The following is a 15887-nucleotide window of genomic DNA, read 5'->3' on the forward strand; positions in this document are numbered from 1 at the left end:
CAAAGGATTAATCTCCAAAATATATAGACAGCTCATGCAGCTCAATATTAAAGAAACAAACAACCCAATCAAAAAATGGGCAGAAGACCTAAATAGACATTTCTCCAAAGAAGACATACAGATGGCCAAGAAGCACATGAAAAGCTGTTCAACATCACTAATTATTAGAGAAATGCAAATCAAAACTACAATGAAGTATCACCTCACACCAGTTAGAATGGGCATCACCAGAAAATCTACAAACAATAAATGCTGGAGAGGGTGTGCAGAAACTGGAACCCTCTTGCACTGTTGGTGGGAATGTAAATTGATACAGCCACTATGCAGAACAGTATGGAGGTTCCTTAAAAAACTAAAAATAGAATTACCATATGATCCAGAAATCCCACTACTGGGCATATACCCAGAGAAAACAAGAATTCAAAAAGACCCATGCACCCCAGTGTTCATTGCAGCACTATTTACAATAGCCAGGTCATGGAAGCAACCTAAATGCCCATCAACAGACGAATGGATAAAGAAGTTGTGGTACATATATACAATGGAATATTACTCAGCTATAGAAAGGAATGAAATTGGGTCATTTGTTGAGACATGAACTGATCTAGAGACTGTCATGCAGAGTGAAGTAAATCAGAAAGAGAAAAAGGAATATCGTATATTAATGCATGTATGTGGAACCTAGAAAAATGGTACCAATGAACCGGTTTGCAGGGCAGAAGTTGAAACACAGATGTAGGGAACAAATTTATGGACACCAAGGGGGGAAAGCCATGGGAGTGGGGTGGGGATGGTGGTGTGTTGAACTGGGCAATTGGGATTGACATGTATACACTGATGTGTATAAAATTGATGACTAATAAGAACCCGCTGTATAAAAAAATAAATAAAATTAAATTAAAAAAGAAGTCTGGTAGTCTTTCCTTTTTTCCATCAACTAATGACATCTCCATTCCTTGCCTTCATTTATGCAAAAATTTTATTGAATACCTATTATGTCCAGGCACAGTTCTGGGCAATGAGGTGAACAAAAAGAACTAAAAATCTCTGTCCTCCTGGAGTTTATATTCTAGTATGAAAATATCCAATTGACAAAAAAAAAAAAAAAAGATAGTATCTATCTATTTTGTTTTCTATCACCTAATCACCTATCTATGATATGTGATAGAGTTAAATGTTACAGAGAAAAACAGAGGAGAGAAGGTAAATATGGTGGAAAGCATGAGGCTTAAAGTTTTAGGTTATCATGGTGACCTTTAAGCAAGACTTAAAGGAAGTGAGGGAGTAGGTCATATAAGTATCTGAGAAAAGAACATTCCAGTCCAAGGGAATTTGAAATAACAAGATGCTGTCGTCAGAGTGCGTGTCTGGCTTATTAGGAACAGCAATAAGTTTAGTGTGGTTGAAATGATGTGAGGGAGAGGGAGAAAAGTAGGAGATGGAGGCAGAAAGGCTGACAGGTAGGAAAGCCCTGATCACATAAGGCTTCATGGACCATAATAATGACTTTCGTACTTGAGTGAGAAAGCAGCCATTGGAGAGTTTTGAGCAGAGAAATGATGTGCTCTGACTTCAGCTTTATAAAGATCACTCTAGCAGCCTCATGGAGAATAGTCTCCAGAAAGTAGGTCAGTAAAGAAGCAGGGGACAGTTAAAAAGCTATGGCGATAATCTAAGCACAGGGATTCTGGTGTTTGGATGAAGATGGTAGAAGTTTGGATATTAAGAAATGACCAGATTCCGAATAAAATCTGAAGGTAGCTCTGACAGGTTTTGCTCAAAGATTGAATGTAGGATGAGAAAGGAAGAGAGGGGTCCAGCTCCTTTACCCCTCGCATACAACCAGATATCATGCCTTCTTGAGTATGTTTGACATATCCAGAGTTGATTGCTTTCTTTTCTCAAAGTCACCAACATTTTGGAGGGGGGGTCTGCATCACCACTTAGCCTGGGTGTTATGGGAACAAACCCTCGTTATTTCTCTTTTTAATTTTATTTATTTATTTATTTAGCAATTATACTTCACATGTTTCCAGAAAGATCTGAGGCTTCTTACAAAATCTTATATAATTAAAAAACACAACAATTTAGATGTAGAAACAAAGTAGAAGCTACCTGAATAAAGTAGAGGAAGTAGTTGTTACAAGGCAGCATGGTAGTTGGCTGACAATTACAAGTGAACATACAGTACAGTTCTGAGAGTTCCTGGGAGGCTGAGAGGAACAATATGACTTAGAAGCTTTCATTGCCTCACAGAACAAACCTTGTAGATTTCTTGAGAGACAAACTGTGTCTAGGAACCTAACTCAAAGATGAATTTACTTATTCAGCTTTTTTTCCCTTGACTATTTCCTATGTACTGGGTACTCCACTATGGGAATGAGTAGGAATTCTTGTATAAGGGACATCCTTTATTGCAGCGAATGTCTGCACCTCTGATAAAGATGATGTGGCCTTCAGATTAAAGAGTCAGTCATTAGTTCAATAAGTTAAAAAAAAAACTTGCCTAATTAGCTAGCTTGAATGAAAAAGCATTTTGATACTTGATTGCATATTATTTTGTACTGTTGTTTCAGGGTTTTGTGTGCATACACATTTTCTCCAGTAAGATTAGAGGATTTTGAAGTGCACCAGCCATATTTTACACTGTATCTCCCACACTGTGCACTTGGACAGCTCTGCCCAGAATGTCCTTTCCCCAGATGCCTACATATCTAACATGGTGCTTTGTGTAGTGTTAGGACCCAACAAATATTTTTTGAATATTTCATAACATTTTTAAGGTTAGTAAATGTCTTCTTCAATAATTGATGACTTGTATTATATTGTGAGATTGAACACTTGGAAAGCAGTCTTAGAAAATACATTTTAATTCTTCTGTTTCACCTCCTTTTTCTGTTCCCAGTAGCTCTAGGACAGAGCTCTGCATACCTTAAGGGCTCAGCAAATATTAAGGATTAAGTGAGAAGCAGATTTCAGCCTCACATAAGCAAAATGCATTTTTTAAACTCCAAATCTAACAAAGAATTTTGGAGCTTTTCTGGGTATAGAAAACAGTCTGAAAAATGTAGTTTAAATGGAAATGTATTAAAATATATGATACACTTTCAAGATTAATACAGACAGGAGGAAAATATGTAATCGGGACTGTTTTAGAAATCCAGAACAGTAAGCTTCTATTTCGTGTATCTATTCTACCACTTCAGGTGATTTGAAAAGACATGGGATAAATATGCTTCAATGGTCCAATGTATTGTATTTATATCTGCATTTCAGGTATGACTTGAAGCACACAAGGGGGGAAAACTATCAAATGGTCATTTTTTATATAAATGCACTGAGATAATAATTTTTTAAAGTGCAGTTTCCTATCCTTGTTGGTCTTTTTCAATGATATGTTTTGTGGATGATTGCCATGGTTTTGCTTATATTGCCAGCAGATGACACCAAATTTTCTTATAGTAAGTTCTCAGATCTAATGTACAGCATGGTGACTATAGTTAACAATAATGTATTGTATATTTGAAAGTTGCTTTGGGAGTAGATTTTAAATGTTCTCACCATAACAACAATAAAATTGTAATTCTGTGAGGTGAAGGATAATCACATTGTGGTAAGCACTTCTCAATATATACATGTATCAAATCATCACATTTTACATCTTAAACTTTTACAGTGTTATATACCACTTCTATCTCAATGCAACCGGGGAAAAAACACAATAACTCCCGACTTCTCCCTCCCTTCAGCCCTTGGCAACCATCATTCGACTTTCTTTCTCTATAATTAACCACTCTAGCTACTTCGTATAAGTGGAATTGTACCTTATTTATCTTTTTGTGATTGGCTTATTTCACTTAGCATAATGCTCTTAAGGTTCATCTACAATGTAGCATGTTCAGAACATACTTTCCTTTTAAGGAAAGTATGAATATGAGTATGAATAATACTCTATTTTATGGATATAGTACAACATTTTGCTTGTCCATTTATCCATCAATGGATATTTGGGTTTCTTCTACCTTTTAACTATTGTGAATAATGCTGCTATAAACGTGAGTGTACAAACATGTCTTTGAGACCCTGCTTTCAACTTTTTGGATATATACAGAAACATGTAATTGCTGGATCATATGGTAGTTCTATTTTTCATATTTTGAGGAACTGCTAGACTGGTTTCCACAGTGGCTGCACCATTTACATTCTCATCAACAGTGCTCAAGTGTTACAGTTTCTTCAAATCCTCACCAGCAGTTGTTCTTCTATTTTTTTTTAATAGTTGCTATCTTAATGGGTTTGAGGTATCTCGTCATGGTTTTGATTAGCATTTCCCTATAATCAATGAAGTTGAGCATATTTTCATGTGCTTATTGGCCATTTGTGTATCTTCTTTGGAGAAAATTTTGTTCAAGTCTTTTGCCTATTTATTTAATTTTTTTGGCTGCGTTGGGTCTTAGTTGCGGTAACCAGGGATTGATCCTGCATCCCCTGCATTGAAAGGCAGATTCTTTACCACTGGACCACCAGAGAAGTCCCTTTTTAAAAAAAAATTAATTAATTAATTTTATTTTTTTGGCTTTGTCTTTTGCCCATTTTTGAATCAGGTTTTTGCTGCTGTTGTTGATTTTTAAGAGTTCCCTTTGTATTCTGGATATTAATATATAATGTCCTTTGTTTCTCATAACCTTTTTTGATTTAAAGTCTATCTGGTCTAATATTAACATAGAATATCTTAATTTCTCCCTCACTTTTGAAGGATGGTTTTGCCAGAGACAGTGTTTTTAGTTGACAGTATTTTTCTTTCAACACTTTAAATATATCAGCCCATTGCTTCCTGGCCTCCAAATTGTCTGATTAAAAACTGCTGATAATCTTATTGGAGATCCCTTGTATATTATAAATCACTTCTCTCTTGCTGCTTTCAAAATTATGATTTCGTCTTTGTCTTTTGAAAGTTTGATTATAATCTGTCTTAATATGGGTCTCTTTGAGTTCATCCTTTTTAGAGACCATTGCCTGTTTGAGTCTGTCTTTGAATCTCTTTTGTAAATTTTCTGTTTCAGTTACTGTAATTTTCAGCCCCAGAATTCGGGGGGGGGCGGGGTTTCTATCTCTTTATTGATATTTCCATTTTGTTCATACATCATTATCTTGACTTTCTCCATGTCTTTCTTTAGTCTTTGAACATCTTTAAGACAGTTGTCTTAAAGTCTTTGTCCAGTAGGTATGCCATATGGTCTTTCTCCAGGAGAGTTTTTATTGGTTTATTTTTTCCCTTTGAATGGGTCATATTTTCCTGTTTGTATGCCTTACGATTTTTTATTGATAAGTGGGCATCTGAATCTTATAATGGGATAACTCTGGAAATCAAATTCTCCCCCTTCTCCAGGGTTTTATGTCTTTTGTTTGTTTGTTTTGATTGTTGTAGGCTGTCTCCATGCTGAGAGTAAGCTTAAAGTCTTCTCAGGTCTTTTCTTAGTCTATGACTTTCCCTGGGCATATGCAGTGATTTTCTAAATTCTGTATAGTTGTTGCTTTTCCATGTCCTAGCCCTTTAATGTCTGGCTCCAAAAAGAGGTAAAAAAGAAGGTACTGGTGCTTTAAATCCCCTAGAAGTCATTTCAGCCAGTGGGGGAAGTACTTGCCACAGTATATGTAATAATGTCCTGTCTCTGTGTGTGTACCTCCATGAACAGAGCAATTAGCAGTGATCAGAACCAGACCCTCGATATCTGGAAGACAGGGTCTTTATGGCTCACACTGCTCCTACAAACTGCCGGTGAGTTGCTCCAAGAACACCTGCATAGCTGCCTGCAATGGAGTGGGTTGCAGGGGCTGGGGCATGGATAGCCCCTGCTGAGCTAAGAGCTTAAATTGACTCAACCTGACTGCAATTTACCTTCCAAGCATTTCCCTGGAAGTTTCATGTCTTTGAATAAACTCCAGATTTCCAAAATAATTATGTCAGCTAGATTCTTGTAGGGCAAGTTTTATCTGGGTAGAGAGATGGATTCCTGGTGCTTCCTACTCTGCCATCTTTCCACAATCATCCTACTTCCAAAATGTTCTTCTTGCATTCAAAATATTTTTTAATACCTCTTTTCTTTCAGGCATGTGTTTGGTGAACAGGAGATGTGTGTCTTTGCCCCCAAATATCTATAAGATGTGACATACAAGATGAGCACATAAATGAATATATTATTATAGATGATGATATATGCCATAAGAATATACATGGCCGGGAGTCTTATCCTAGAATAGTTTCCCAGAACCAAATTCCCAGAAGCATGGATTTCCTCTGAAGTCTCTTCTTGTTTTAATCCTTCCCTTCTATCTATGCTATTTAGAATTTATTTTTGTGAATATCACATAAGTTCAGGCAACTATCATTCTGAATTTAATTAAACGCTAAGTTTGATTTTTTTTCCTCTTCCAATGAACACATACCAGATTTGGCCACACCCCAGTGCAAGAAAGGCTCAGCTGTCTGGCCAAGGACAACTCCATCTACATCGTGGCAAATATTGGGGACAAGAAGCCATGCAATACCAGTGACCCTCACTGTCCCCCTGATGGTCGTTACCAATACAACACTGATGTGGTGTTTGATTCTGAGGGGAAACTGGTGGCCCGCTACCATAAGGTAGAATTCATCTGCAAATAATTCAACTACTGAATTGCTTACCAAAATAAAGTGGACAAGAAGGGAAAAAAATCACCATTGTTGATAATAACAAGCTTACTTTAAAAGTAGAGGAGAGACAAAGCATAGAAAGTAATGATTATTTGTGGTAAGGTCCTAGAAAAGGGAGGTTTCCTGTACATTTAAGACCACAGGAACATGTCATTAAGAGTATGTGATAATCAGTAGAAGCTACCTGTTTTGAAATAAAATGTTGCCTTTTGGACTTTGTCCTTTTAATGACATGCCCTGGCAAAGGGTCAAGGCTAAAATGAAAAACTCCTTATCAGATAGACTTGGTTTTAAAGAGAAAGGAGGAAAGAAAGTTCTTTGTCCACAGAAAATTGTTATGTGTTCTTGGCAAATAGAAGTTATCTGTTTCACTCCTATGTCTCTAATATTCGAGAAGGTCTTAATAGATAAGGATTCCCTTCTACAGATCTATCAAATGTGGAAATGAAACCAAAGGCATAGTAATCCTATCAGCATAGTGATCTTTGATTTTTTAATGCTCTTTCCCTGCAGAGACAGTGGTGGTAGATGAGATTGGCACTGTTTAATAGATGTGAGCTTGAACTTTTTAAGATGCAGTGATATCCGAGCCAATTTCTTAAAAGAGATTTCCCCCCATCATCTTCTGTTTATTGCAGCAAAATCTTTTCTTGGGTGAAGATCAGTTCAATGCACCCAAGAAACCTGAGGTCGTGACTTTCAACACCACCTTTGGAAAGTTTGGCATTTTCACGTGCTTTGATATTCTCTTCCATGATCCTGCCATGACTCTGGTGAAAGATTTCCACGTGGACACCATACTCTTCCCAACAGCTTGGATGAATGTTTTGCCACATTTGTCAGCTATTGAATTCCACTCAGCTTGGGCTATGGGCATGGGAGTCAACTTCCTTGCATCCAATCTACATTACCCCTCAATGAAAATGACAGGTAAACTATCATCTTTAAGATTTTGATGTAATCAAAAAAGGAAAAAAAAATCATGTTCTTTCTAGCTAACATGTACTCCTTAATACAATGTTTTCCAACTCTTAATGGTTGCACATCTAGCTGGTGACATGCTGTAGAATCACTCTCAACCTAAATTGTTTCATAAATTGATTTAGTTTTATTCAACTTGAATGTACACTCTTTGTTTTCTTCAAAATTCACTACTTCTTACATGAAACTCTCTCTTCTTGGCTTCTTGGTGACATACTTTATTGGATTTCATCTCACCTATCCGTCCTTATCAACATATTTTACTGAAATTAATGAAATATATAGCTTAGAGAAAGTAAAATGTTAATATGAGTTTAGAATAACAATAACAACTATGCAACCCCTTTTTGCTTTACTGTTTTAAATGCCATTTCCAATTTCCAGGAAGTGGCATCTATGCACCTGATTCTCCAAGAGCATTTCATTATGATATGAAGACAGAGAAGGGAAAACTCCTCCTCTCACAACTGGCCTCCCACCCACACCCCACAGCAGTAGTGAATTGGACTTCTTATGCCAGTGGTATAGAAGCCCCCTCGATGGGAAACCAGGAATTTAAGGGCATCATCTTTTTTGATGAGTTCACCTTCTTGGAGCTCAAAGAAGTCACAGGAAATTACACAGTTTGTCAGAAAGATCTCTGCTGTCATCTAAGTTACAAGATGTCTGAGAAGAGATCAGATGAAGTTTATGTACTAGGGGCATTTGATGGACTACATACTGTGGAAGGGAGCTATTATTTACAGGTAATGATTGTTTTGGTGGCAGGGCAATTACTGGATAAAACACAGGACACCCAGTTAAATTTGAATTTCAGATAAACAATGAATTACTTTTATTATAAGTATGTCCCACTTCGGGGGACACGTGTATACTGAAAATTGGTTGTTTATTTGAAATTCCAATTTATTGGGTATCCTGAATTTTTACTTGCTAAAACTTGCAATCTTAGATGTCAGTCCAATTTTAAACTGGTTCGGAAGAGGCAGAACATTTACTTGCAGTCCCAGTGTTTAAAATGATATATTAATCAAATTACAGATAATTTTAATGAATAATTAACATCTAATATTTCCTGCCTGAACTTATTAAGGCATTTCCCATTTATGGTCACTAATGCCTATCTTGTTTTATAAGAAGCTTCAGACTGAGTATGTCCTGGAGACATATAGAGCTGACCTCTGTGATGTACAGTAGAATAGCTGCAAAGATTCAGACATCTCACAGCCCTCAACATAAAGGGGGAGCTATTTTAGCCAGTTGAGATGGAACCCTTAAGAACAAGCTGCTTCCATGTTTCTCTCATTCTGCTTTTCTTTTCCTTGATCTGGCCCCCATCCTATCTCACCCAGGTTATTGCAGTATCCTCCTAAGAGGGCTTCCCATCGATAGTTTTTTCTAGTTGGCAAATCAAATTCCTTAACATAAAGGACTTAGGAAGTCTTAACATGTGCTTTTTCCTACTCTCTGTCCTCATCTCTCACTTCTACCCCCATGTACCCTGGGCTTCTATCATATTGAGACATTTCCCATCTACAGTGTGTCAGCATCTGTAGAACCTCTGGATGTTTGAACAGTTTTTTGTTTGTTTGTTTGCTTTTTAATCTTTGATGGCCCCCGGCTACTCAACACTCATAGTGCTTTACAGGTGTTATCATCACCAAGGTGGCTTCTCTGACACTCCCACTCTGCAGCTGGGTTAGGTAACTCCTTTATATACTCCCAAATATCCTATGCTTAACTTTTTCAAAGACATATCATGTCAAATTATGTACATACTTGTTTGAGACTGAAAGCCTTTTGAGTGCTGGAACAATGCCCACTGTGTAGCATTTTGTTTGCTGTATGATAAGCACCTCTACCAAAACTTGTTCATTTTGGTAAACATTTATCGAGTGCCAAATACATATCAGGCATATATTTGGTGCTAATGTGATGAAGATGAATTAAGTATGGACCCTCCTCTTGAGGAATTTAGTAGGGGAGAAAGACAGATGAACATAATTTCAGTACAGGTTGGCATGTGATAGAACAAAGGCATATTTTGCTGTAGAAATACTAAGGAGCTGCACTTGGCCTAATTTGGGGATCCAGGGAAGTTTCTGAAGACATGCTGCTTGAACTTATGTTATTTTATCCAGGTGAAGAAAAGTGGGAGGGAATTCTAGGTGGGGTTAAGAGCCTGAGCAGGGGTGTGGATATGTCAAAAAGCAGGGTATGCAGGGACAAGCAAGCAGCTGACTGTCACTAAAGTGTAGCATAAGAAGCAAGGATGGGTGGAAAATGAGCGTAGAGGCAGGATCACATCCTGCAGGATCTCACCTCTCATTCCTAAGATGTGGACTTCATTCCATCAGTGATGGGTTTCTGTTGGAAGGTGTTCAGCAGGGTAATGATGTGATCACATCTGTTTTTGAGTAGATTGTTTTGGTCGCACTATGGATCATGGAACATAGGACAAAATGACTAGTTAGGTTATTAAAATAGTCCTCTTAGGACCTGAACCAAGATTATGTTCGTAGGAATAAAAGCAGGGTATGGAGTCAAGAAATATTTAGAAAACTAAACTTAGTAGCTAATTTAACATGGAACAGGAAAGCAGAATGAAAGGTCTAGAATGTACCAGGTTTCTGGCAATAGTGGCTGGATGAAATGTGATGCTTTGACAGATCAGGATTCAAGAGGAGGAGCAAATTGGATGGGATTTGGGAAGATGTTCAATTCAGCTTTGGATGTGCTGGTTTTTAATTACTTTGGGGACATTCAGTTGGAGCCATCCAATAGGCTGTTGAATATATGGGTCTGATACTTTAGGGAGATACGAGATTTAGAAATATTGTTTTGAGAACCAGCAGGAAAAATGTGGTGGTAAACCCACACGAGTGAATTGCAAAAGCTGACTAAAAGTGAAGAACAGTGAGCTAAAGGTGGAATCTTTTGAAACTCCTGTGTTTGGGCAGGAAATAAACAGAAGAATAGGAACATGAAAATATGTTTGAGAAATAAAGGAGAACTTAAAGAGAACTCTCTCAAAGGAAGCAGAGACTCAGCAGGAGGAAATTGTGAAGTGTATTTGTGCAATATGTTTACCATTATTGAATGAATGAGTATAATTTTGGTGGAATCTCCTGGGCTCATAATGATAGAGTGAAAGACAGATTACAGTGGGTTGAAAAGTCAAAGGGAAGTGAGATATTGAGAGCGAGTGAATATTTCTTCTGCAAAAATCTTGTCTGATACAGGAAGAAAGGAAACAAGGTAGAAGCTAGACAGAGAGGCCCATGCTTTTTTTGTTTTTTGTTCTCCCAGTAGATGAGAGAAACATGATTATCTTTATAGGCCTAAGGGAAAGAGCAACAAGAAAGGAAAGGATGAAAATATCGGTGGAATCGATATTCCTTATCAGTGCTCTGAGGTGCTAGAAGAAAGGGGAAAAAATGGTATAAAAACACAGGTAGAAAATGTCCAATGATTGGAAATTAGTTAAAAAAATTATGTTGTAGAAGAATATTTATTGCCATATAGATATTATCATATATTATGCAGCATATTGACATATATTGCATTATATATCTGGTATATATATATATATGGTATTATATTGCCATATTTTTAAAATTAAAAACTTGTGATTATTTTTTTTTATTATTTTGTGATCTGTTTTTAAGTTTAAAAAGCTGGTTATAAGACAAGATAGCAGTCTCTCAGCTCTTCCTCCCTCTTTTCCATCCTTCCCTCTCAGTCTTGTCTGCTTCTCTGCCTGCCCCAGAGTCTTGGCTCCACTTGAAGGGATCGGCGGTAGGTCTCTTCTTGGTGTTGGGAGGTTGGTTAGTGCTGTCAAGTGAAACGAAGTCCTCTGTTATTATTGCTGGACAGTGATCCCCTAGCTAAGCCACTGGTGCCAGACAGGTTTTCGAATTTAAAATTCTAAATTTAGAAGCTTTCTTCATGGATATGGTGACTTTTTAGGGTTACCAAAACTGACTTAAAGTTCTGAGCATGTGGGTGATACTTGCCAATTTTAAACTTCACAGAGGGACGGTCTAGCTGGGCTTTTGATTAGGGGAATCCCTGAGGTAAGTGTCTGTAGAGACTTCCCTTTGGGATGATTAGGTTTTCCAGGTTTCAAAATTCTTCTATTTCCCTTTGTGAATAATTTAACAAATAAAAACACAGGATTCCCAGGTAAATTCAAAGTTCATATAAACAGCAAATTAAAAAAAAATAAGTATGTCCATGCAATAGTTGGGACATATTTATACTAAAAACTGGTTTTAGTTTTTTTAGTTTACCTGAACTTCAGATTTAACTGGGATTCCTGTCCTGTAATTTATGTGGCAACCCTATTCCTGAAGGAGAAATGCCTTTTTTGACAGCATTTAGAGAGTCAAGTGAGGGAAATGACCTTGCAGGGTGGAGGGAGATGGTTTTACCATTCAGTTTGATTCATTCAAGGAATCCCCTTCAAATATGTCTTTCAAAACCTCCATCTAAACATCGTCTGCTTTACCCTCTCTGGAAATAAGTATTCCATCTTTTACTGGAACAGGGAAAGGGTAGTTGACCACCCATGGGTGGGGACTCAGTATTGAGGCATTCTTAACAACTTCCCACAAATTTTCCTTTCTTCAAGCACCCCAATTTACTCCCAGCTCCTGAGGTACCTAGTGCTTCCAGGGATGGAAACTTTTGAGTATTCTCAAAAGTTTAGATAGGTTGATTCTTAGCTTTCCCCACAGCTAGTTCAGAACTTGGCTTTCTTAGGTCTGTTAAATCAGTTACTATTTTTTAAATTGAACTTTAGTTGATTTATAATATAGTGTTAGTTTCAGGTGTACGACGTAGTGATTCAGTATTTTTGCAGATTATATTCCATTATAGGTTGTTACAAGAGAATAGGTATAATTCCCTGTTCTATGCAGTATACCTTTGCTGCTTATCTATTTTATGTATAGTAATGTGTATCTGTTAATCCCATACCCTTAATTTGTCCCTCGCACCTTCCTTTTTCCCTTTGGTAACCACAAGTTTGTTTTCTATATCTATGAGTCTGTTTCAGTTTTTTTTAACACATTCATTTGTATCATTTTTTAGATTCCACATTCTCTGTCTGACTTATTTCACTAAGTATAATATTCTCTAGGTCCTTCCACATTGCTGCAAATGGTAATATTTCATTATTTTTTATGGCTTAGTAATATTCCATTGTACATATGTACCTCATCTTTCATTTATTTATTTATTTATCTATTTTTGGCTGTGTTGGGTCTTCGTTTCTGCGCGAGGTCTTTCTCTAGTTGGGGCAAGCAGGGGCCACTCTTCATCGCGGTGCGCGGGCCTCTCACTATCGCGGCCTCTCTTATTGCAGAGCACAGGCTCCAGACGTGCAGGCTCAGTAGTTGTGGCTCATGGGCCTAGTTGCTCCACGGCATGTGGGATCTTCCCAGACCAGGGCTCGAACCCATGTCCCCTGCATTGGCAGGCAGATTCTCAACCACTGTGCCACCAGGGAAGCCCTGTACCTCATCTTCTTAATCCAATAATCTGTTGATGGGCACTTGGGTTGCTTCCTCAGTTACCATTTTTGCATCAACACCCCAACTTCTAAACTTGTGCCATAATCTATCCTCCTGTTCTCCTAACCTTGTGGGTTTAGATCTTCCAAAAATAATAATAATAATAAAGTTGGTTTTAGTAGGATTATAAAGGAACAAAATTGAAGCATGTGTTCATTCTACCTTTATCTGAAAGTTATTTGTATCCCATCTTGGCACACTTGCCCTAAAACACTTGCTCTCCAACTTCAAAAGTGAAAGCAGGGAGACCAGTTAGGGGCTATTGCTTTAGTCAGGCAAGAAATAAAGGTGGCTTGGAGTAAAGCTTTGAAGATGCAGTACAGATGGAGTTAAATGAAGATGGATCTTCCTTTTGGGGACTTTGCATCTGCATGGTGAGGTGATTCATTAAATTTACATGCAAATAGCTATGTAGTGTAGTGTAGTATAGTATAACTACGTAGGGTAACGAGAGCTGTTATCATTATCCTGCTCAGGTATAAAGTATGTGACTTTTCCAGATCACAAGAGTTGTCTCTAGATCAACTCTAGGACTCAGTACAAATTTAAAGTTCCTTCATTGTTAGAAATAGGCACTAAGGTAGAAATTAAACTAGTGTCTAAACTTTTAAAAAATAATCAAACACTTTTGATTATTAAAAACATGGCTAACTTGAAAACAATTAGGGTATAATGGTTCATGACTGTAGACCAAGGATCTGATTATTTCTTTACGTGGTTTAATCTGTTTACAGTTCAACTGCAGAAAGCACTAGGGTCTGAAGTCCTTTATTTTTATTACTAGTTGCAATAGCATTCAGCAACAAACCAGATTAATCGAATGAGGAAGTACTACTATAACAAACATTATAAACAAAGGGGCATAGGCACTTTTTTCTAGGTCAAGAGAATGTTTCAACTGGCTTTCCTAAGACTTATTGTTTTGTTTTTATGTTCCTAGATTTGTACTCTGTTGAAGTGTAAAACAATGGACTTTCACACTTGTGGTGATTCAGTTGAAACTGCTTCCACCAGGTTTGAAACGTTCTCCCTCAGTGGCACTTTTGAAACCCAGTATGTCTTCCCTGAGGTGCTGCTGAGTGAAATTCAGCTTGCACCTGGAGAATTTCAGGTACGATTTTTTGCTTAATATCGCCAATTCATTTTATGTAAGAGGAAGCATCTTTTGAGTAGAAAACCTGCCCAAGTGCTTACAGATATCATGAAAATCTTCATTTGGAAAAGGTAAACTTGTCCTTAGGGCTCACCAAGGACACTGAGGACATGGGATCTCTTGTCTAAAATTCCCCTAGAGAAAAATGAGCATGTCCTTGAGAATAAAGAAATATATCTTATTGTGGGGACTTCAGGGAGTGGGCTGGGGTGTTTAAGGTCTGTCAAGTAGAAAGAAGACTCAAGAAGAGTTTCAGGACAAGTCCCACCAGAGGAAGCCTCTTTGTATCACTGGGAAATCCATTGTTTTATGTTTATTAGCTCATCAGATGCTCTCTCAGAGTAAATTATAAGATATAGATTATGGGCATTTCAATAATAAATGAATCAGTGCTAATTCCACAGCTCCAATTTTTCTTATACTCTGTACCATTTCACGTACTTCAGATGGAATAGAATCTGGCCATTATTTTTACTGTTTCTTCATCCAGTTGTACTGAATTTTAAGTGTACGTTGTGAGGTTGTATAACTGAAAGTTATTCTCAGTCAACTTCCCTGTGTTTTAAATAGGTGTCAAGTGACGGACGCTTGTTCAGCCAGAAGCCACTATCTGGACCTATCTTGACAGTAACTCTGTTTGGAAGGTTATATAAGAAGGATAATGGGAACATATGTATATGTAAAACTGATTCACTTTGTTGTAAAGCAGAAACTAACACACCATTGTAAAACAGTTATACTCCAATAAAGATGTTAAAAAAAAAAGAAGGATAGTGCACCAAATGCTTTCTCAGACCTCATGGCACAGGCACTGAGAGTAATGCTTATAGTTGTCATACCTATTGTGTACTCATTAGGTTGGTAGAATATTTACGTTTTCTCTCTTTTACTTCAGATCATTTAAGTGGATGTGGAAAGAAGAATGGGTCTGGGATTTTGATAATAGTGGTCATGGTCTATCATATCAGTGAATTACTAATACACTTTTTCTTTTGTTTAGACAAATACACACACACACACACACACACACACGTGACAATATAAGCCAGATAAATAGTGAAAGAATTTTGAAAGGTAAAATCTGTAAAATGAGAACAACAATTATACCCACGTGTTAGGTTTTTTTGGTGAGAATTAAATAAGTTACTGCAGTTAAAGTGCTTAGACAAGTTCCCAGCTCATGGAAAGCACTCTATATATGTTAGCTATTACAATGATATAGGACTATCACAGAAAAACCGACTGTGATGTATTTATTGCTGAAATTATATCACCTCTGATTGTACAAAGTGCATATATTTTCCAACAGTTCAGCCACTCTGCATATTTCAGGTAGAAAATCAATGAACTCAACATCAGCCAGTTGGGTGTGGCTTGATATCTAGCACTAAGGTATCCCAGAAGGCAGCTGGGCTTACGTCTAGGAATCTGCTGTAGAGTCTTAATGTTTTTTATGTGCTTTTCAGTGGTGATTTCCTGCCTA

The 15887-nt window shown here is 37.3% G+C and overlaps 1 protein-coding gene across 1 annotated transcript in view; it reads left to right on the top strand.

The window, feature by feature from the left end:
• Positions 1-15269, top strand: part of LOC102989061 (pantetheinase) — a 22330-nt gene extending 7061 nt beyond the window's left edge. Inside the window, exons 3-8 of the mRNA XM_024122623.1 lie at positions 6451-6643; positions 7333-7624; positions 8060-8421; positions 14192-14362; positions 14975-15055; positions 15168-15269. Of these exons, the coding sequence (XP_023978391.1) occupies positions 6451-6643; positions 7333-7624; positions 8060-8421; positions 14192-14362; positions 14975-15055; positions 15168-15269 (1201 nt within the window). The remainder of the gene's footprint in view (positions 1-6450; positions 6644-7332; positions 7625-8059; positions 8422-14191; positions 14363-14974; positions 15056-15167) is intronic.
• Positions 15270-15887: the final 618 nt, after the last annotated feature.

This window comes from Physeter macrocephalus, chromosome 10, assembly GCF_002837175.3.
Source record: "Physeter macrocephalus isolate SW-GA chromosome 10, ASM283717v5, whole genome shotgun sequence".
NCBI lineage: Eukaryota > Metazoa > Chordata > Mammalia > Artiodactyla > Physeteridae > Physeter > Physeter macrocephalus.